Source organism: Peromyscus leucopus, chromosome 16_21 (genome assembly GCF_004664715.2).
Source record: "Peromyscus leucopus breed LL Stock chromosome 16_21, UCI_PerLeu_2.1, whole genome shotgun sequence".
NCBI classification, from domain to species: domain Eukaryota; kingdom Metazoa; phylum Chordata; class Mammalia; order Rodentia; family Cricetidae; genus Peromyscus; species Peromyscus leucopus.
This window is the reverse complement of record NC_051084.1, coordinates 36,222,681-36,243,479: the sequence shown is the minus strand read 5'-3', so window position 1 is coordinate 36,243,479 and position 20,799 is coordinate 36,222,681. Positions and strand designations below refer to the sequence as shown.

The following is a 20,799-nucleotide window of genomic DNA, read 5'->3' as shown; positions in this document are numbered from 1 at the left end:
CCCACAGTCCACAGCTCACTCCTGATGGACTCATGCAGGCAAGCCCAGTTCTGAGGGAAAATTCACAGTCCACAGCTCACTCCTGATGGACTCATGTAGTCAAGCCCAGTTCTGAGGGAACGCCCACAGTCCACAGCTCACTCCTGATGGACTCATGCAGGCAAGCCCAGTTCTGAGGGAAAATTCACAGTCCACAGCTCACTCCTGATGGACTCTTAAAGGCAGGCCCAGCTGATCTCATGACCACAGCAGCTGTTAACTCAGCTCTGTAACTCAAGCTTTCCACCAGAGAGGCAGTCTCCTTCAAAGGTGGGCAGATTGACAACCAGCCCCGATCCCGAGTCTATGCTGGGAAAATGAATCAAATACCACATACACACTGGGAAAGAAAAAAAAAAAGAAAGAAAGAAAAGAAAATGAAACTAAAAACCAAACACTACACAGGAAGATGAGACTAACACATCCATCCTTTATTGTAGACTGAAGTGAAGGGTTTCTGCACACTGTGAGCCTGGATTTGGAGGTTTCTGACCAAGCTTGCCCAGAAAGGCCAGACCATAATGTCTGGGCAGTGCAGAGAACAACGTCCAGGAGCACTGGCATGCAGGGATGAACCAGAGAGGTGGGGTGGGAAGACAGGACACCCCTAACCATCACCATCGCCTAGTGATCTAAGATGCAAGGGTCTCCCAGTGCTGAGTTAGTGGGAGTCTGAGCATATACTCAGATCCATGGGAGTGTGTGTGTGTGTGTGTGGGGGGGAGACCTTCACTCTGCACCATGAGAACATGCCCAGGTCACCCAGGCCCTCAACTGATTCTCACACTGGGACACTTCTGAAGTACTGGCTATGGGTGCTTGTTAAGACATAGCTCTGACTCAGAGAGCCGGTGTGAGGCCTGAGAGCCTGCATTTAGTTTCTCTTTTATTTTACCGAGACAGGGTCTCACAGAGCCCAGGGTCTCTTTATTCTAGGCCGAGGCTGGTCTGGAACTCCTGACTCTTCTGCTTCTACTTTCTGAGGGCTGGGATTGAAAGCGGGCACCACCATGCCCGACACTCTTCCCTCTCTCTCTTACTTGGTCTGCGGTTGCATTGGGATAGACTCTCACTATGCGGTACAGACTGGCCTCACACCTACACTCCCAGTCTCAGCCTCCCAGGCACTCCAATGACAGGCGCACACCACCGGAGGCTCCGTTTCCAGCACACCGGGGTTAGCCTGTCTACACTTGGAGTTGCCAGGCTGGCCCAACCATGGGATGCCTCTTACCTCCCAGAGAAGCCCCGCTTCTCCTTCAGTAAGGTGAAATCCCCAACTCAGGGACACAGGGTGGGAGAAGCCAGTCCAGTCTGGACTGCACCCAGCCCTTATTGGGTCCCCGTGTCCACCTCCTCATCTGGCTGACTAGCCTTGGGATGAGAGCAGAATATGGGCAGTTTCTCTTGGGATACACAGTCCTCAGTGGTACCAGCAATGCCCCCGTGGCATCCTTACCCAGAGCCAGGAGCACCGGGAGAGGGCAGGCAGGGACTCGGACAATTCTGTGACGGGTTTCTGTTCTCAACAGTGGCGTCAGTTCCAAGCTGCCAAACCCTAGAGACAAAGTGGCCCAGTCCTGCCTGTGTCCTGGACCTCCGTGGCTTTCACAGACCTACACGAAGGTATAGGCCAGCCAGGGCCAGGGCAGCTGATAGGCCTGCTTGCTCAGGTGAGAAGGTAGACACATGGAGACTGAGGGATTCAGGGATGTCCCCAAGTATAGGCCTTACCGGGGAGCAAGGGCCCAGCCAGCTCCTGGGAAACTCCACAGTTCTGAGTACACTGGGATAGCTGGACACCCTACTCTCTGGCTACCCCCTAGGCCACAGGCAAAGGTCCTTGAGATGTCAGGTTATTGGTGATTATGGTGATAGCCTTGAGGTTGGTGGTCCTGGACCAGGGCAAGGCAACCAGGTTGCTGCCAGAGGGAGGCCACGGTAAAGGAGGTCACCTAAGGACCTCAGGTCAGAGTCACGGGCGTAGATGGCTTTGTCTTCTCTGGGCTACCTCTCCTGTGGCCCTGGGGATGATGTCTGGCCACATCAGCCCATTATCAGGGAGGCACAGAGCAGCATGCATAGAACTTCCTCCCCTTGTCTTGTACAAGGAAGGATGAGCTCGTTGGAGCTGCCCCTCTGTAGCCCGGCCAGATGTCTATGGGTTCCTCATCATACTCTCCTGCCACAGGACCCAGCCACAGGGTCTGGGCATCCAAACTCCTAGTTCAGGCTCCAACTAGTCCGGGTACTCTGATGGCCAAGACATGGCACCATGAAGGGTGTCTTTCAAAAGAAGGACTGCGTTCGGTCCTCAGAAGGTGACAAATAGTCGGAGGTGGTCTCTTCTCAGGATGGTGATTGGCTCTCACACTAGAAACAAGGCTTCTTCAGATCATAAGGTCCATAAAGCGCCCATGAGAGGCTCATCCTTGGAAGGTGTCTGACAATGTGGAGGCAGAACCCAGGCAGGAGAGACTCTCCACTCCTCTTCCTCCTTCCGAGGAACAAAGCTTGGAGAGAGAAGCCTACCTAAGTCAGCAGGGCAGCTGTGAGCAGCCTGAGCCCAGGCTCTAGCCTCACCTAGGCTTCTTTCTCCCTCCGGGGCTCTCACCAGGGCTCACTACAGTGCTAAGCTACCTACCTTGGCTTAGCTGCATCCCACCCGCCTCCCGCTCCCCATGCCTGGCCTTCCCGCAGGCTTCCCTCCTCTCAGGATGGCAGGCCAGTAGCCTTTGTCCCTTGTTGGGTGAGCACAAGGAGGGTGTCCTAAGGTGGAGGGGCCCGTGCATCCTCGGGAGACACGAGCATGTCAAACTTGATGAGTGGGGGGGCAATGACGCGCACCTCGGCGCTCAGTGGGTTGAGACGCAGGTTGATGACGCGCAGAGCTGGCATGGTGGCCAGCTTCTCCACGGGCACATCTGTTGGGAAGAGAAGGGGACAGGTTAGAGGGGTGCGAGCAAGCAGGCTGGGAAAGCAGGAAGACTCGAGGCCATACAGAGCCGGCATGGGCTTGCTGCTCATGGGCCACCATGTATGGGCTCAGCTCAGGGGTCCTATCCCTGAGCGGGGGGGATCATCAGGGGCTCACCAGCCACATGTGGAAAAGCAGCTTTATAAACAAGGACCTAGGCTGGGCTTGGGGGGGCACATGCACGTAATCCCAGCACTTGGAAAGCAGAGGCTAGAGGATCACTCTACTACGCAGTAAGTCTGAGGGTAGCCTGGGCTACACAAGACCTTGTTTCAAAACCAGCAGGTAGTTATGGGGGGTGGGGTGGGGATTAGATCAGGCATCTCAAAAAGAGAATCACCATGTAAGCCACAATTTTATTCTTACACAGGCTTAAAAGAATTAAAGATAGGTATTCAACTCCTGTTACATGGAGAGAACAGGAGAACTATTCACCATAGCCTAATATCCACCAAGGGATAGAGTATATGAATGTAAGGGAATAGCACTTGGCAGTAAAAGGAGCAAAATTCGGATACACGCTTCAGCATGAATCAACTTGGAAGACACTGTGCTGATGAATGGCAGGCACAGCAGCCCCACCTGGCATCTAGAACAAAGCTCATGGAGACGGCAGAGGGCAGGCTCCCAGAAGCCGGAAGAAGGGGTCGGGGGAGTCATCCAGCTTGGAAATGGATGGCGGGGATGCCTGCACGGTCTTATAAAGAGCAGCCAGTGCCACTAGGCGGGACACTGAGAATAGTTAAAAATGGCAAGATTTTTAGGTCACTTACAGTATCACAACTTCTTACATTTATTTATGTGTGTGTGAGGACATGCGCATGTGGGTGTGTGAGTGAGTGCCAGTGAGCGTGTGTGGAGGTCGGAGGACAAGCTTCCCGAATCGGTCTCTCCTTTCGCTCTGCAGGTCTCTGAGACTGTATTCAGGGGGTCAGGCTTGGGAGTAAGCGCCTTCACTGGGAGAGCCACTTCGCCAGCGCCCGTAGCTCACTGTTTTACGTTAGTGACACGTCATGCCGAAGCCCGCCGAACTGTACACTTTCAATGTGTTTACACACCGAAGGGGGTGTGTGGCGTGGGATATACTGCCATACAGTGGTTGAGGGGAAAAAACGCCCTTGTAGAGGCTGGGGACAGAAGGCAGTTGGTAGAGTGCTTGCCTCACTCGCACGAAGTATGGGTTCAGTCCCCAGAAAGGAGCCAACCAGGTGACACACACCTATAATCTCAACACTTAGGAGCTAGCCGCAGGAGAATCAGAAAATTCAAGACCATCTCCAGCTACATAGGGAGTCTGAGGCTAGCCTGGGCTACATGAGACTTTTGTCTCAAAAAAGGCAGAGAGGGGAGGGTGGCAAGATGACTTGGCAGGTAAAGGCACTTGCTGCAAGTCCAAGGATCTGAATTCCATCCCTGGGACCATGTGAGGGAAGGAGAGAACCCACTCCAGTAAAGTGTCCTGACCTCCATGTGCAAAACAAATAAAACAGAACTGCTGTGGATGATTGACTGATAAATAAAACACTGATTGGTCAGTAGCCAGGCAGGAAGTATAGGCAGGACTAGCAGAGAGGAGAATTGAGAGAACAGGAAGGCAGAGAGGAGGAGACGCCAGCCTGCTGTCCAGGAAGCAGCATGTAAAGGCAGCAGGTAAAGCCACAGAACACGTGGCAACATATAGATTAACAGAAATGGGCTGAGTATAAGAGTAAGAGCTAGACAATGGTAAGCCTGAGCTAATGGCCAAGCATTTTAAATAATATTAAGTGTCTGTATGCTTATTTTATAAGTGGGCTACGGGACTGCTGGGGCTTGGTAGGACCCAGAGAAAAAAACTCTAGCTACACGGAATTTAATAAAAAATTCAGCATTCCTTGTCCCATTACCTGGTTCCTTGTGCCCTTGAGGAGTCCCTAAAGTAGGACTATAGAGTATGTACCGGGCTTCCTTCCACCCGCCTGTAGACCAGTGCTGCTGAGATCCTGGACGGGACAACAGCCCTTCAGGGCTACCCTGGCTCAAGGTCTGACATCATCAGGACTCCCCACACCACGTCCCCTGTGTCACATGCCTGTGGGAGTGCCCTGGATGCTCAAGCAGGGGTCTCAAATGCGAATGTGTAGAATGTGGAAATCAAGTTTCAAATGATCACCCATTCAATTTATCCAAAGATAATAGGACCTTTCTCAAAACACACCCAAGGCACCTGGAGTTCCTGGACAGCCAGAGCTACATAGAGAAGAGACCCTGTCTCAAAAACAAAACAAAACAAAAAGCCCAGAAAACCCCCCTTAAAAACACAAAAATAAATACAAGCACAGAGAATAAAAACAGAACAAAATGCAAAGAAACATGGCATCAGCAAGCCCACAGACAGCCCAGCTTTCCTCCATAATAATGTCTAGTCCCACCCCGGGCCTTACTCTCCTCAGCCCCTTTCGTGTTCGGTGGGAAGGCAGCTCTTCTGCGGCGGCAAGCCTGCACAGGTGGTGTGCTCCTGGCAGGTGCACAGTCATCTCGAAGGCTGTTGTGATCACTCTGTCAGTGTGGTGCTGGCGTCTTCCACCATATAATTACTGCTGTTTTTGTTTTATTCTCATTTGCAAATATAAGGACTCTGTGGGGACACACTTAAAGAGCAGGCAAGGCAGAGCTGCCTCCTGAATATTTCCCACCCACTGCTATGGCCTTGACGTCCACGGATGGTCCTTGCGGCACCCACCTTCACGATGGCTGCAGACCGAATGCCTGAAGTCAATCAGCACTGCCCTGCATAACACAGGCTGCCCTTCTTGGCTGCCCATCTGTTTAACAGGGCTTCTACGCGTCTACTGATTTCTGACTGTTGTGTTTAATTAATTTGTTGCTCAATTTGTTCTGCATTTGCCCTGCGGGAGCCCCTTCAACCTGGCTCCTGATGGCTTTTGTTTTTGTATTTTGTAGTGCTGGGGACCGAGCATACTAGCAAGTGTTCTGTCTTGCACTTCTGCCCCTGGCCCTGGCTGTGTGTGCTGGCAAGCACCCAACATTTGGGGATATATTAATGCATGTTGTGGGATCCATTTACGAGGCCCTGTACATCTGAAATCACCTGCTTTGAACTTCAGGCAAGCATGCCACGCTCTGTTCCTCTCTACATCTGCCCTTGTGCTCTGCCAGTGATGGACACATAGGCTGCATCATCTGTCCTTAAAGGCTAGTCTGAGAATGCCTTCAGCTGCCTACCAGGAGCAGAGTCAATGGCTCCATCAAAGGTTGTGTATGTAGCTGCCTCTGATAGTTCCTGGACCCTAGCTCTGGTCAACCGGTCTCCCCAAGGCTTTCAATGGAGGCTTACACCCTAGAGATACAACCCAGACCTTCAGCCAGGTCCCTTGTTCTCCCTCCTGACTCACACCTCGAGTCCTCTGAGGATGGTGGACAGCAAAGACTACCAAAGCACAGACAACTGCCCTCCCCTGGGGGCTGGATTGCTAGGATGAAAAGAGAGAAACCACCAGCTCTGGCCAGGCTTGTCCCGTGCATGTACAAGAGCTTACAAAACTGAGGAAGTCAGGGCAGCTCAGGGACTCCTCTGCCCACTTCACAGATGAGGAGTCTGCAGCCAGGAAAGCCCAGCTCAAGGACATTTGGTTACTGAGAAGCAGGGCAGGGACCAGGGATGGGGTTGCCTGTTCCAAAGTGTCTTCTACAAGGGGCAGGCTACTGTAGGCATGGGGGTTGGAGAAAGTGACCCAGAGGCTCTGTGCCTGAATAAGTAGGTGGCTCCATGCCTAGGGGGCGTCCTAGGGACCTCTTCTCCCCAGAGATGTTAAGCCCAGTGGGGACTCTTCAGTGATTGAGGCCTCTACGACCTCTGTGCTGGGTCATTTTATTGTTGATAGCATTTTCGGGTGTTATTACTTGTTTTCATTTTTACACAGGGACTCTGTATTGAAGGCGGATGACTCTGAACTTCTGACCATTTCCTCTCTACCCGCCAATAGCTGGCACTGCAAACCTGCTCCACCATTTCCAGTTTATGTGGTGCTGGGGATGGAAGCCAGGGCTTGATGCCTGCTAAGTAAACTCTCTACCAACAGAGCACAGAGTTTTAGGTAGTATGTATTGAGGGCTTGCTAATTTATGATCTACATGAATTATTAGCATCTTTAACTTAACATTTTCTATAACAGAATGAGCCAAGTACCATTCGTTGGTTTTTGTTTTGTTTTGTTTGTTCGTTTGTTTTTTGACAAGGTTGCTCTGGGAAACAGTCCTGGCTGTCCTGGAACTCACTCTGTAGACCAGGCTGGCCTTGAACTCACAGAGATCCACCTGCCTCTGCCTCCTGAGTGCTGGGATTAAAGGCGTGCACCACCACTGCCCGGCACCATTCATTTTTAAAAAGATTTATTTTATTTGTGTGTGCACATTCTCGTGTGTACATGCTTGGGGAGACTGGAAGAGTGCCTGGAGTTATAGGCATTGTGAGTCACCCTAATATTAACAGCTGGGGACAAAAATCCAAGTCTTCTCCAAACGCAGCACACAGTCATAGCTGCTGGGCTCTCTCTCCAGCCCCAAGTACCACGGTTATCTCTACCCTCTGTGTAGGATGAAGTCCAGAGAGGTTAAAGACTTGTGGGGAGGGGCATTCAGCTAGGTGATAAAACAGGGGATGGCCGGTGGCAGGCAGGCTGGCTGGCTGGCTAATGTCCTTTGTGCCATCTCCCAGGCAGCCTTCCAGCCTGGCTAGTGCCGCCCTCCTCAGCTGGGGAGGCTTCATCAGAGAGGAGCCACGCCCGGGCAGCCACATCTTCAGGTGGAAGGGTTTAGAAAAGGGAGGTTCGGGCTGGAGAGATGGCTCAGTGGTAAAGAGCACTGGCTACTCTTCCAGAGGACCTGGGTTCAATTCCCAGCACCCACATGGCATTTCACAACTGTCTGTAATTCTGGTTCCAGGGGACCCGACACCCATGGCAAAACACCAATGCACATAAAATAAAAATCAGTAAATTAAAAAAAAATCAAAACAATATTTAAAAAAAAAAAGAAAGAAAGAAAGAAAAGGGAGGTCCATCCACTCTTGGACTTCAGGGAGATGGGCCGCTATGCTCCCTGAGGGAGGGCCGTCTATTATTAGATCAGGGCCTCACTGGGGCTTCACTGTACAGCTTGCACAGTGGAACCCAGGTCCCCAAGACAGATGTTGGAGTGTCACTACCTGCCTGGCAATCAGGAACTATCGCAGGTTGAAGGACAGGGCGATCCCTAGCAGACTTGGACGAGGACAGAGTACAAGGCAAATAATCCACCCCAGGATGCAGGTAAAACCGAACAGACCTATCCCTCAGGAGCAAGGTGGTCGACATCTGCCAGCGCTCACCCACTTCCTTGTGCTTCCTCTGAACACCTGCAGCGGCCTGGAAAGCTCCTTGCTGCCCCTGATTGGCTGTGGGGCTGACGGGAAGAAGACAAAGGCTCACTCCTGGGCTCATCTTCCCAGACGGCAGCAGCTTAGGAGGCAGCCAGACAGGACAACCCCTAGGCCCCATCACCAAGAATCAGGAAACCCCTTGCGTTTGGCTTAATGAGGTTCGAGTCATTTCACTGGTATTAACCACCATGGGGCACAGAGGGAAATCAAGGCCCAGATGTCACTGGCATGGGAGGGTAAAATCCCCGCCGTCAGCAGTCCTAACACGCTAGGCTGGTCATCCCATGCGATATGCCGATTAAAGGGATAAAGTGAAAGCAGAGAGTGGAGTTTTAATCAGCACCGGGAAGAACTGATAGGGGGTGGGGGGATGCTAAGCAGGGGAAAGGGAACAAAGGGGCTTTCTGTAGCCATCCACTTGCAGGGAATGATTCGAGACTCCTACGTTTCAGCATGATGGTTGCTAACACCAGTCGGGTAGGGAATGGAAGATTTTAACACAGATTTCAAAGGCTATGATGAAAGTCTTTTCGGGAACACATTCCCAAAGATCTGGCCTTCAGATGTACAGCCACGTAACTAATTGCAAGATTAAAGAGGGACCAGCTGCAGTCCTTTAATCTCAGCTTTTGGGAGGCAGAGGCAGGCGGGTCTGAGTTCGAGGCCAGCCTGATCTGCAGAGTGAGATCCAGGACAGCCAGGGCTACACAGAGAAACCCCGTCTTTAAAAACCCAAATCCAAACAACAACAATTAAAAAAGAAGATGGACTAGCTGTAGAGGGACTTTGACTGGGGGACTAGAAAGCCAATGGGTCTCCCGTGAGCCTAGCCTGGAAAGCACACCCCAAACAGAAAAGGCCCTGCTCTGCTCCCACCCAAACAGTGGAACTGAACAGAATGGCCAGGCCAAACAAGATTGGCTACAGCCATCCCCAGAGCTGCCCTCATCTATGTGCTGGGGAGTCACGACAGGAAATTACATCCAAAATGGCTCCCTTAAACTGCCCAGGACCCAACAACTATCAGTTCGGGTTGCCCTCACCTGCATGGTGGGAGTCACTGGCCAGGGAACCTGCATAAAGGTGGTCCACCCTAACCACCTAGGAACACACACCCATTGGTCTGAGCTGTCCTCCTTCACAGAGGCTCACTCTATCTGAATGAGGACACCACAGAAACAGAGACACGTACATGCTGGTCCCTCTTCTGTTACCTCCATGGCCTCTAATGTCTCTGCAGTATACTGAATAAACCTGCTTTCTTTTCCTACTCTGACCTCGGGAGGAATTCCTTCGCCAGCACGCCTATCCCCACCACAGAATGGTCCTTAGGCAACTCCCTCAACCATGGTGTCTGCAGAGGACCTTCCTCCTCCAGTTCACACTTGCCAGCATCCTGATGGGCCTGGGACCCAGCCTCCTCTGGGAATCTTCCCCATCTGCCTCGGGAGTTTGTGTCCTGTAGCGGCCATCTCTGACTTCCCTTGGAAACAGCATTGAGCAGAAATGTCCGCCTCTTCTGGCCACTGAGGTTCTCGGGCCATGGCAACTTATAGCTTACCCCACAAAAGAGAGAGGATTACTGTTTTGAACCCAGGTCCTCTGGAAGAGGAGCCAGTGCTCTTAACCACTGAGCCCTCTCTCCAGCTCCCCCACAACTGAAGTCTTTTTTTTTTTTTTTTGGTTTTTCGAGACAGGGTTTCTCTGTGGAGCTTTGCGCTTTTCCTGGGACTCACTTGGTAGCCCAGGCTGGCCTCGAACTCACAGAGATCCACCTGGCTCTGCCTCCCGAGTGCTGGGATTAAAAGCGTGCGCCACCACCGCCCGGCCACAACTGAAGTCTTAACATAACAGTTGTATTATCTTGGTTTGTCAGTATATTTATTTCTGTGTCATCTTTAAATACATGATAAAAATTCTCCTAAAAGACTTGGATTCAGCCAGGCAGTGGTGGCACACACCTTTAATCCCAGCACTCGGGAGGAAGAGGCAGGCAGATCTCTGTGAGTTCGAGGCCAGCCTGGTCTACAAAGGGAGTTCCTGGACAGGCACCAAAACTATAGAGAGAAACCCTGTCCCGAAAAACAAAACAAAAACAAACAACAACAACAACAAAAGACTTGGATTCAAGCAGGCCTTTAAGTAACCCAGCTCATGACCTTAGTTCAAACCCCTCTGAATTCACAAAGCTTAAGCAAATCTAACAGACTAGTTAATTTGTTAGTTAAAAAGTAAGTAAAAATGTTTCCAGAATTATTAACACATTGTATTCATGTTATGATCACATTTTCTACAGTTCCTTGGATTTTCATTCACATATGGAGTTACTGGGGCTGGAGAGATGATTCAGTGTTAAGATGGTCTTCTAGAAGACCCAGGTTCAATTCCCACAGCATCTACATGGCTACTCAAAACTATCTGCAACTCCAGTCCCAGGGGAACCTAGTACTCTTTTCTGATCTCAAGGACACTGCACTCAACACTGGACAGAAGTCAGATGAAATACTCCTACACACAAAATTAAAATAATTTTAAAAAAGGTGTCACTGATCTATTCTTAGTAACATTGTTAAAAAAAGACAAAGATTTTATGTTTGAGATAATTACTTATGTCAGTTTGTCAAGCCTTTCCCCCCACCCCCAAGACAGGGTTTCTCTGTGTAGCTCTGGCTGTCCTGGAACTCATCACTCTGTAGACCAGGCTGGCCTTGAACTCACAGAGACCCACCTGCCTCTGCCTCCCGAGTGCTGGGATTAAAGGTGTACGCCACCACCACCCAGCTAGTTTGTCAAGCTTTTATCTAAATGTTCTCTAACTTAAATTTTAGATCACCATTGACTTTTCAAGACAGATGTAACTGGGTGCTATGAAGGAAGTTCCAGAAAAGAATCTCACTTTCCACTGAATCTTCTGTAGGTTGACCAATCGGAACTTCAATGGTGGTGCAGAGTTCAGAATGAGTCCAGAGCCAAATTATCCTGGGCCATTGGTTACCTTCTTCACGCCATTTAGTGCCCTCCTCTATATGTGAGCTAACATCGTCATGATAAATGTAAATCCTTTGAAATACACAGACAGACCCTAGCTCCCACCAACCCAAGGGCTGAAGTGTATCAGACAGCATTTGAGGCTTAGAGCACCTTTAATCCCCAATTTCCTGAGACCCACATCCCTCAATATTTCCACCAAAGCCTTTGAAAAATAATTTATTACAACTCTGTCTTGTTACTATAAAAATTTCACACCATTACCATGTGGGAGCATGGAATTTGAGGTTACCAGAAATGGCTTTCTCAAGCCATGGTCATCCATATTTGGTTCTTGAGTAAACGCTCTCTTATTCTTTTTAAGTCCCACCTCCAGCTCAACAGCCATGCTTGGAGGACATGAAGTGGACAGAGGGCCAAGACGAAGCTGCCCTAACTGCCTCTATCCATTTTAAAACTCCCTTAACCATCTGATCAAGAGCATGCCAAAGGGACCCTGGGGTCCCCAGAGACAAAGTGACACTAAATCCATCTTCAGGGTACTGATTGGAACTTCAGGTTTTTTTTTTTTTTTTTTAAAAGGAAGAATTGGAGTAAGGGAAAGAGGTGTGCATATAATTAAACAGTCCTGGTCTTTCAAATGGGTCTCACAAATGAATTATTAAACTGTCAACTGCTGTCATCGTTGACAGGGACCAAGATGGTTCTGGCAAGATGGAGGCTCCTGTGAGAGTGCTTACATCTGGACAATGGTGGTCTGTCTTGCCAGCCTTGGCTGTCCCTGGAATCCCAAGGTAGGACGGTGACTCACCTCTGTGCCTTCAACCTCAAGGAGGGTGTGTGTGTGTGTGTGTGTGTGTGTGTGTGTGTGTGTGTGTGTGTGTGTGTGAGAGAGAGAGAGAGAGAGAGAGAGAGAGAGAGAGAGAGAGAGAGAGAGAGGTGGGTTCACTAGTCACTCCTGAGTGACTAACATGCCTGTCAGGCAGGAGTCAAAGCCGAGGTGACAGACACAGATGAAGGCAGAGATGCCGGGCTTTTGTCTTGCTTTGAGTGACCTGTGAGCCCAAGTGAGGAGTTAATGCTTTTTAGCAAAAGCCGCTTCTAAGTGCTTGTCAAACGGGAGCTTGGCAGCTTATCTAAGAGGTCCTCGCAGAGGAAGAGACTCGTGGAAACTGATGTCTGAGGCCCTGTTCTAGAAGGTTCCTCACAACGATCCACATTACAAACAAAGGAATTGAGCCTCAGATTCTTGGTGACCAAGGCCATGGAGCCAGTGAATGAAACAGGAAGGGGTAACCCCTGACCCTACCACCCACCTGGGGGGGGTCGGGGCCAAGACACTAGCCTGCTTTCTCTGGCTCTCCCTGTTCCGGAAGGTAATCACGATGGGCGGGGCTGCTCGGGCCTTGTAACCCCTGACTGTCACAGCACTTCCGCTTCAGAGAAGGGGCTTGGACCTGTGAAGCCAGCCCATCTCCCCTTCTGTCACTGGAGACTGCAGCTCCTGCCTCAGTTTCTCTAGAGGGGACTGGACTGAGGAGTGGCTCCATCTTGGACTTCATGACTCCCCTGTCCCTCTGCCGCGAAGGCCCGTGGTCTGCACGGTGGCCGCTGTCCCTGTGATGAGATTGCCCGGTGCTGCACTAAGGCCACCCTTGGAGGACAGCTGGGGACTCCGGGTCCAGTGGGAGGCTGGCTACCTCGGTCCCTGCTTCTTCCACGTCTACCTCCAAGCCTGGCCGGGCTCTCCACGGCCTGAGCCTGTCTCCGAATCTCCTTGGTGAAGCACAGAGCGGCTGCCTCTCTCTCCACTGATTAACCGTGGAAGTGTCAGAAGCATCTCAGAGGAAGGAGCGGTGCAGCCGCAGACCACGGCAAGGCTGGCAGAGCTGACATGCTGGAACACTCTAACTAGCAGATGACAAGCCCACGGAGCCCTGCAGGAGCCTCAGGATGGAGCGTCGGGAAGATCGTTTATGCTCCCTGAATCGAGACGCCGAGATGGATACAGGATGGAGAGGACATAAAGTGATTTGTGTCTTTCTGATGAGGACACCAACTGGGTCCATGTCAGCTGCGCTTCCCTGAGTCAGAGCATGTGTCAGCAGACCACTAATAACAGAAAAAGGTCTCGCCACTTTGGGCTCCACTTTTCTCTCAGGGCTGAGGACCCCCAGCCCCAACTTCTGCTCCTTAATCCCAGCCCAAGGACTACCTCTTGCCATGTCCCTTGATCCCCTTTCAAACTCTCACATTTTTTGTTGTTTTAAAGATCTTTTTGTTTGTTTGTTTGTTGTTGTTGTTGTTTTTCAAGACAGGGTTTATCAGTGTAGCCCTGGCTGTCCTAGAACTCTCTCTGTAGACCAGGCTGGCCTCAAACTCAGAGATCCATCCACCTGCCCCTGCCTCCTGAGAGCTGGGATTAAAGGCATGTACCACCACTGGGCATTTTAAAGATTTTTTTGTTTTGTCTTGTTTTTTTGAGACAGGGTTTCTCTGTGTAGCTTTGAAACCTGTCCTGGAACTCGCTTTGTAGACGAGGCTGGCCTCGAACTCACAGAGATCTGCCTGCTTCTGCCTCCCAAGTGCTGGGATTAAAGGCATGCGCCGCCGCCGCCGCCGCCGCCGCCGCCGCCGCCGCCGCCGCCACCACCACCACCACCGGTTTATTTTAAAGATTTTTTTTAAAGAAGTATGTGCATACCTGCATGAGTGTGTGTGTGCTTGTGGAGGTCAGAAGACAGAAACAGATCCCCTGGAGCTGGAATTCCTGGCAGCTATGAGCAGCATGCTGTGGATGCTAGGAGCCATAGAAACCAAACTCAGGTCTCCTGGAAAAGCAAAGTGTGCTCTTAAGCAATGAGCCATGTTTCCAAGTTCCTGTTTTTGTTTTGCAACCAGGTCTCAGGTAGCCTAGGCTGGCCCCAAACTCTCTATGTAGCCAGAGCTGACCTTGGATTCCTAATCCTCTTTCCATCACCTCCCAAGTGCTGGGATTACAGGCATGCACCACTGTAACCTGTTTCCTTTCACTTTAGAAAGCTATCTTAATTTTATGTGTGTAGATGCTGTGTGCATGTCTGTGCACCATGTGTGTGCCCGGTGTCTGCAGAGGCCAGAGAACAGTATCAGATACCCTGGAATTGAAGTTACAGATGGTTGTTAGCTACTATGTGGGTGCTAGGAATTGAACCCCGGTCCTCTGCAGGAGCAGCCAATGCTCTTAACCGCTGAGCCATCTCTGCAGCCCCCTTTTATAACTTTTTGACGTAAGACTCCAGCATAGGAATGCACAAACCGCTCGCTCTTGCTTCTGCTAGACGTTCAGCCTCGACTCCACATCTGGGCGCCTAAGATACTATGGGTTAAACGAGGCATTCTGGGGCAGCTTCTGTCTCTTTCAGCCACACCAGTAGGATGTATGATATGAAGTTCTAGAATCCGCTCATGAAACCGAAGCAAAATTCCTTCAAGTGTCCAGGTGTGGAGGAGCACACTTGTAATCCCAGCACTCAAGAGGCTCCGGCAGGGGCTAGGAATGCAGCTGACAGAGGGAGGGCTCACTTGGCATGCGGTGGTATGCATCTGCAACTTTAGCATTTTGGAGGTGGAGGCAGGAGGATCACAAGTTCAAGGTCACCTTTGCTAAGGCCACTCTAGGCTACACGGGACCCTATCTGTCACACACAAAAAAGGGAAGGTCTGAGGCAGGAGGAGGATCAAGACTTTGAGGCCAGCCTGGGATACATACTGAGCAAAAACCTGAGTCTCTTAAATCTCTCATGGTCCACGAGTGTCTGGAAGGGGGTTGGCCGCAAGCCTCTTTTGCAAAGCCCTGTGTCCTAGGAGGGAACTCTAGCCAAAGACTTAACAAACCTTGCAGAGAAAGACCTAAATCAGGACAAATGCCCTGCTCTCCCTGATGCTCCTCCAAGTGTAGAGGGCCTTCTTAGGCTCTGTCTATCGATGGGAGCCTTGGGTAATCAATCACGGCAGCACTCAAGTGGGTAGAATTTACAAACATCACTGCCCTGAAGTCAGCTTCACTTCATTTGCTGGTCATTAGCACTATTGACTGATAGGTGTGTGATGCAGTGGGACCGGCTGAGAGGCAAAATGATAAATACCATCTCTCCAAGCAATGTTCTTCATCTCTGTGACCTCCCCCCCCCACCCCGAGCCCTTGAACTGGGCCCAGGGAAGTGGTGAGGGGTGGTGAGCTCCCAGCAGAGTTAATCAGAGGCTAGTGTATCCTCAGTGACTTTAGATTCCTGGGAATCCAGGCTGGCCAGAAGTGGGGCCTGGCTGCATACCTCAGCATCACAGCAGCTCTTGGTGCCGAGAAAGCAAACCAAGTAAGATCAAGGATGTAGAGCCCAGAAAACGCCATCGACGAGCAGATAAAACTCAGGTGACCCAGCAGGGACAGGAAATGGTGCCTGGAACAGGGCTGTGTCTGGGCCACACTCATGTTCCTCAGACTGTGCTGGTGGTTGGATGGAAGCCAGATTCAGCCTCTCCCATCTTCCAACGCTCCGGGCAGGAAGCCAACAGAAACAGAATAGCCCCTGCCTTCTAGGAGAAGCACATAGCTGGCCTCGGTCAATTCCTCATATTGAGCTCCAGTCTTTGGGGGAGGCTATGTAAGATGGGGCGTTCTAAATCTACTACTGAAGAGACCTGGGCTTAAGACCCAGTCTCCCAGTCACCCTCACACATGGCTACATGGTGAATTTGGCCAGTACAGGCCATACAAGCCAGCCTTGAAAACAAGATCCTCTTGCTTAAGCCTTGCTCAGGAAATTGTATACCACCAGGCCCGTGGTATGTATGTATATATATATGTGTGTGTGTGTGTGTGCGCGCGCACATGCATGTAGAGGTCAGAGGTCGACATCAGATGTCTTGCTCTATGGCTCTCACCTTATGTTTAGACAGAGGGTCGCTCACCAAACCTGAAGGTCACTCATTTAGCTAGGCAGGCTGGCCAGTGAGCCTCAGGGTGGCCATCTCTGCTTCCTCAGAGCTGGGATTATGGGTATCCATGTGGTCGCTAATGGCTAATGTTGGTTGTCAACTTGACACACCTGGAGGGAGGAAACCTTACTTGGGGAATCACTTCTATTAAGCTGGCCTGTGGGCATGTCTGTGAAGCATCCTCTTGATTTATTATTGATGATGGAGGGTCCCGCCCACTGTGGGAGGCACCATGCCTAGGCGGGGTAGTCCTGAGCTGTTTTCTCCTTGGTTTCTGCTTCCGACTCCTCCCATGAGCCCTGCCCTGGCTTCCCTCCATGACAGAATGTAACTTGGAAGCTAAAATCAACCCTTTCCTCCCCAAATGCTTTTGGTCATGGTGTTTATCACAGCAATGGAAAGCAACCAGGATGACCATGCACAGCTTTTCAGATGGGCGCTGGGGATCCGAACTCAGGTTCTCATGCATGCAAAGAAACCACTTCCCTGACTGAGCCATTTCTCCAGTCCCTGTGTGTACTTTGAGAGGGTCTCGGGTAGCTCATGCTTGCCTCACGCTTGCTGGGTAGCTGAGAATGACCTTAAACCCCCTAAGGCTACCATTTCTTAAAGGCATGCACCACATGCCACCGTGCCTGGTTTTAAAACCTCTCATCTACCTCAGAGTCTGTTGGGTGGGGCCACAGGGACATTAAGAGGACCATACACTGTTTTCCAGGGAGGAGGGAGTTACTGAGGGGCGTGTGGTGGGCAACCCTTTTGAGAACACGGGAAGGAAGCCTGCAGTTTTTAAAGGATCTGTAACAAACCGAGAACACCCTCCTACCCACACACAGACACAACCTGTCACAAGTATGAGCCAGAAAAGAAAAACAGAAAAGTCCTGGCTTCTCTCTCCCCCTCCTCACCACAGGCTGGTGTGATCATTGGGCAAGTGCAGAGAAGGCCACTCGTCACGTGGCCTTTCCTTCAGGTGTCTCTGTACTCAGGTCTGACATGCAATCAAGTCTCATCACAACAGTTCTCCTTAGAAATAACAGCTGGCCTCCAGAGACAGGGGAATGATGAACTCAAATCATCAGCCAGCAGTTATCTTCACTCCCAAACTGGCCCGCTCTCCCCGCTCCGGCCAGCCCCAACCCTCCAGGGCTCTGCCTTAGATGCTCTTAGGGAGAGTCTGAGAAAGCAGGGCAATTTTCTGTCTCTCTAGTGTCTTGCCACTCCCTCCCTTGGGGCTGGTGGCCTCTCATGGGAGGGCTGGAAGTGCATGCCGGGGCTGTCAGAAGTCAGATGCCTGGGATGGTGGATGGGAAGAAAGGCTGCGATCGAGAGCAGTAACCAAGGCAGCGGGTTTGGGGGCTGGGGAGGGGGGGCACAGCTCCGTGCCTGGGGTCCCAGGAGCTGTGGAAGAAGAGACATGTCACGGGGCTCAACTCAGCTGCCCTCCAGCAGAGTGTTAGCTTCCAGGACCAGGCTATTGTTCTTGTTCTGAACGACACATCTCCCCAGAGGCTTTGGGGTGGGCAGTTAACAGTTTTTCTGGGGGCTGACATGAGGTTTTTGTCTGGGTTTACATGTGTTTCCAAGTAGAAAAGACCCTGTGTCTGGGGCAGAAGGGTGCTTATTGATGGAAGGTTCTGGTCTAGGTCAGCTCCAGTCTTGCCTGAACACTGGAGCATCTAACACTGGAGCATCTATTTATTTATTTTCGTGTGTGTGTGTGTGTGTGTGTGTGTGTGTGTGTGTGTGTGTATACCAGTGAATGAGGGGTGGTGTGTGTGTGTGTGTACACACACACACACACACACACACACACACACACACACACACACACACGTACCAGTGAATGAGCTTCTGTGATTCTCCTGTCTCCACCTCCCATCTTTTTGCAGATGTGCCGGGATTACAGATGTGCCACACAACTGCGCCTGGCTTTTTGTGGGTTCTGATGCTTGGAATTCAGGCCCTCACACTTGCTGGGCAAATGCTTTATCCACCGAGCCATCTTCTCAGCCTCATTTAGAGAGTTTTTAAAAGTCACGAATCAGAACTCTACCACCAGAGATCCTAATTTAATTGGTGTGGGATATGACTCGGACTTGGATGTGTTCAAAAGTTCACCGGAGGATGTGAATGGCGGCTAGTGTGACAGCCACCTCTTCCCTCCATGAGGACTCATGAGAAGTTGCTGAAGATACTCATGGGGTGTGTCCAGCCTGGGGTGCTGCCCTGCTGCCTCCCTGTGAGGGACTGAGCAAGCCTGAGCAGGCAGGATGTACCTCGGGAGACTGCTTTGCAGACTCTCTCCACACCACCAGAGTCTCCTCTCAGCCACAGTTCTGTGCTTGAACCACAGCTTTCCCGGGGCTCTCTGTTCCAAAGCCTGTGGAAAACTCCCCGATTCTTGTGCCAAGTGCTGGCAGGAGCGACACAAGGGAGCTTGGGTTGGAACCCTTGCTCTGTCCAGATGGCGTGACTATCACTTTGTTCCACAAGATTGTAGTGGGGATTAAATGGGAGCATCCTTGAAAAGCTCTCGGATAAAACATCGAAGCAGAAAGTGGAAAATGAGCAAATAGCAGCTACTAGGAACCCATGATGCCAGGAGCCCCACAGGAACGGAGAGATTTGTTTTCCTTTGTGTCTCAGCTCAGTGCCTGGCACAAAGTTAACATGCCCCGTCTAGACCCATGTCTGGGACTCCAATAAGCTGCTTCTGCCCTGGGGAGACATCCTTGCAAGGCTGTGCTTAAACACCTAGTATTCCAGCACTCTAGGCCAAGCCCAGAGCGGGAAGTGAGTAAATAGAGCATAAGGAACTCACTCGATAACCAAAGATAACCTGGAATTCCTGATCTTCCTGCCTCCACTTCCCAAGTGTGGGGACCATGGGTGGGTGTCACAACACCTAGTTTATGTGGTGCTGGGGATTGAACCCAGGGCTTTGTACAAACCAGGCAAGCACTCTACCAAGTGAGCGACACTCCTGGCCTGGTGCAAGCCTTAATTACAGTTTAAACAAGTGTTCAAGAATGTTAAAGATGTGCCTGTGTCCTGGATAACTGTTTGTGTGTGTGTGTGTGTGTGTGTGTGTGTGTGTGTGTGTGTGTGTGTGCCAACAGTGTCCCGGATAATGGGGGGTTTCTGTTCATCAAGGCTTCACCACACAGTGGCCAGGACAGACGGTGACATTTGGGCAGAGACTTTAAGTATATAAAAGATATTTTGCCTAGACACGGCCTTGCTAGTTCCTTGTGGTTGGACGTGTGCTGGGCCAGGCCTTGCAAACTGGCTCTTCTCTGCCCTTGGGCCTGAGAACCAGGACTTCTTTGTACTAACTGCCGCTGAATCCTGTTTGGCGACTCCACAGCGGTGGCCAGCGGGTGCTCTCTGAACTGTCTGTCTAGTGATCTCTTGTTGGCACAACCCATGCCTGTCCCGAGCGTTTGATGTCCACAGAAGCAATGCATAGCTTTGTGGATGCTAGGCTGCTGAGCGGAATGAACCTGCTGTGCGTACAGGCCACGGCCATCTGGGAGGGCAGACTGTCCTTCCCAGGTCCTGGGATGCTCCTGCACAGCCACCAGGCAGGACTGAGTCTGGAAAACAAACCAGGGAAAATTCCAGACCCCACACCCAGGAAGACAGCTCCATTTCCCTGAGGCAGGCTTGGAGATGTAGGGGTAGGTAAGAGGGAAGGGCCAAAGCTTGGCTTTGCCCCCTCAGACACGCCAGATCCAGGGTCCCCGCCTGGCCAAATCTTTGCCAGGGTTGAAAGCAGGCACCATGGCCGCTCTCTCTTCTCAAATGCTAAGAGGCCATCTCCAGTCCCCACTGTTTTTCAATTGTAGGTGTGTTTGGGTACACATGTGCACACATGGAGGCCAGAGGACAGTCTCTGCTGGCATTTTTTTAGGTGCTGTCTACCTTGAGTTTGTGAAACAGGATCTCTTACTGGCCTGAAGCTCATCAAATAGGCCAGATGCTGTGGAATATTAGTTTAAGATGTGTTACCTTTGTATATGCTGTGGAATATTTGTTTAATGATGCAAAGATGTGTTGCATTCCTATATGTTGCATTTATCTAACTCTGTGAAGCTGTGTTACTGTGCCTGCCTAAAACACCTGATTGGTCTAATAAAGAGCTGAATGACCAATAGCTGGGCAGGAGAGGGATAGGCGGGGCTGGCAGGCAGGAAGAATAAGGAGAGAGGGAGGAGGCTGTCAGGGGCCAGCTACCCAGTCACACAACCAGCCATGGAGTAAGAAGGAAAGAAAGATATATAACATAAAGAAAGGTAAAAAGCTCAGAGACAAAAAATAGTTAAAGAGAAATGGGATAATTTAAGTTAGAAAAGCTGGCTAGAAACCAGCCAAGTTAAGGTCAGCCATTCATAAG

The 20,799-nt window shown here is 50.9% G+C and overlaps 1 protein-coding gene across 3 annotated transcripts in view; it reads right to left on the bottom strand.

Moving 5' to 3' along the window:
• Positions 1-449: 449 nt before the first annotated feature.
• Lrrc20 (leucine rich repeat containing 20) overlaps positions 450-20,799 on the bottom strand; it is a 103,584-nt gene continuing 83,234 nt past the window's right edge. For all 3 annotated transcript variants that reach the window (XM_028886170.2, XM_037199490.1, XM_037199489.1), the window contains one exon: positions 450-2,963. In XM_028886170.2, coding sequence (XP_028742003.1) covers positions 2,809-2,963 — 155 coding nt within the window. In that variant the 3' untranslated portion in view covers positions 450-2,808. The remainder of the gene's footprint in view (positions 2,964-20,799) is intronic.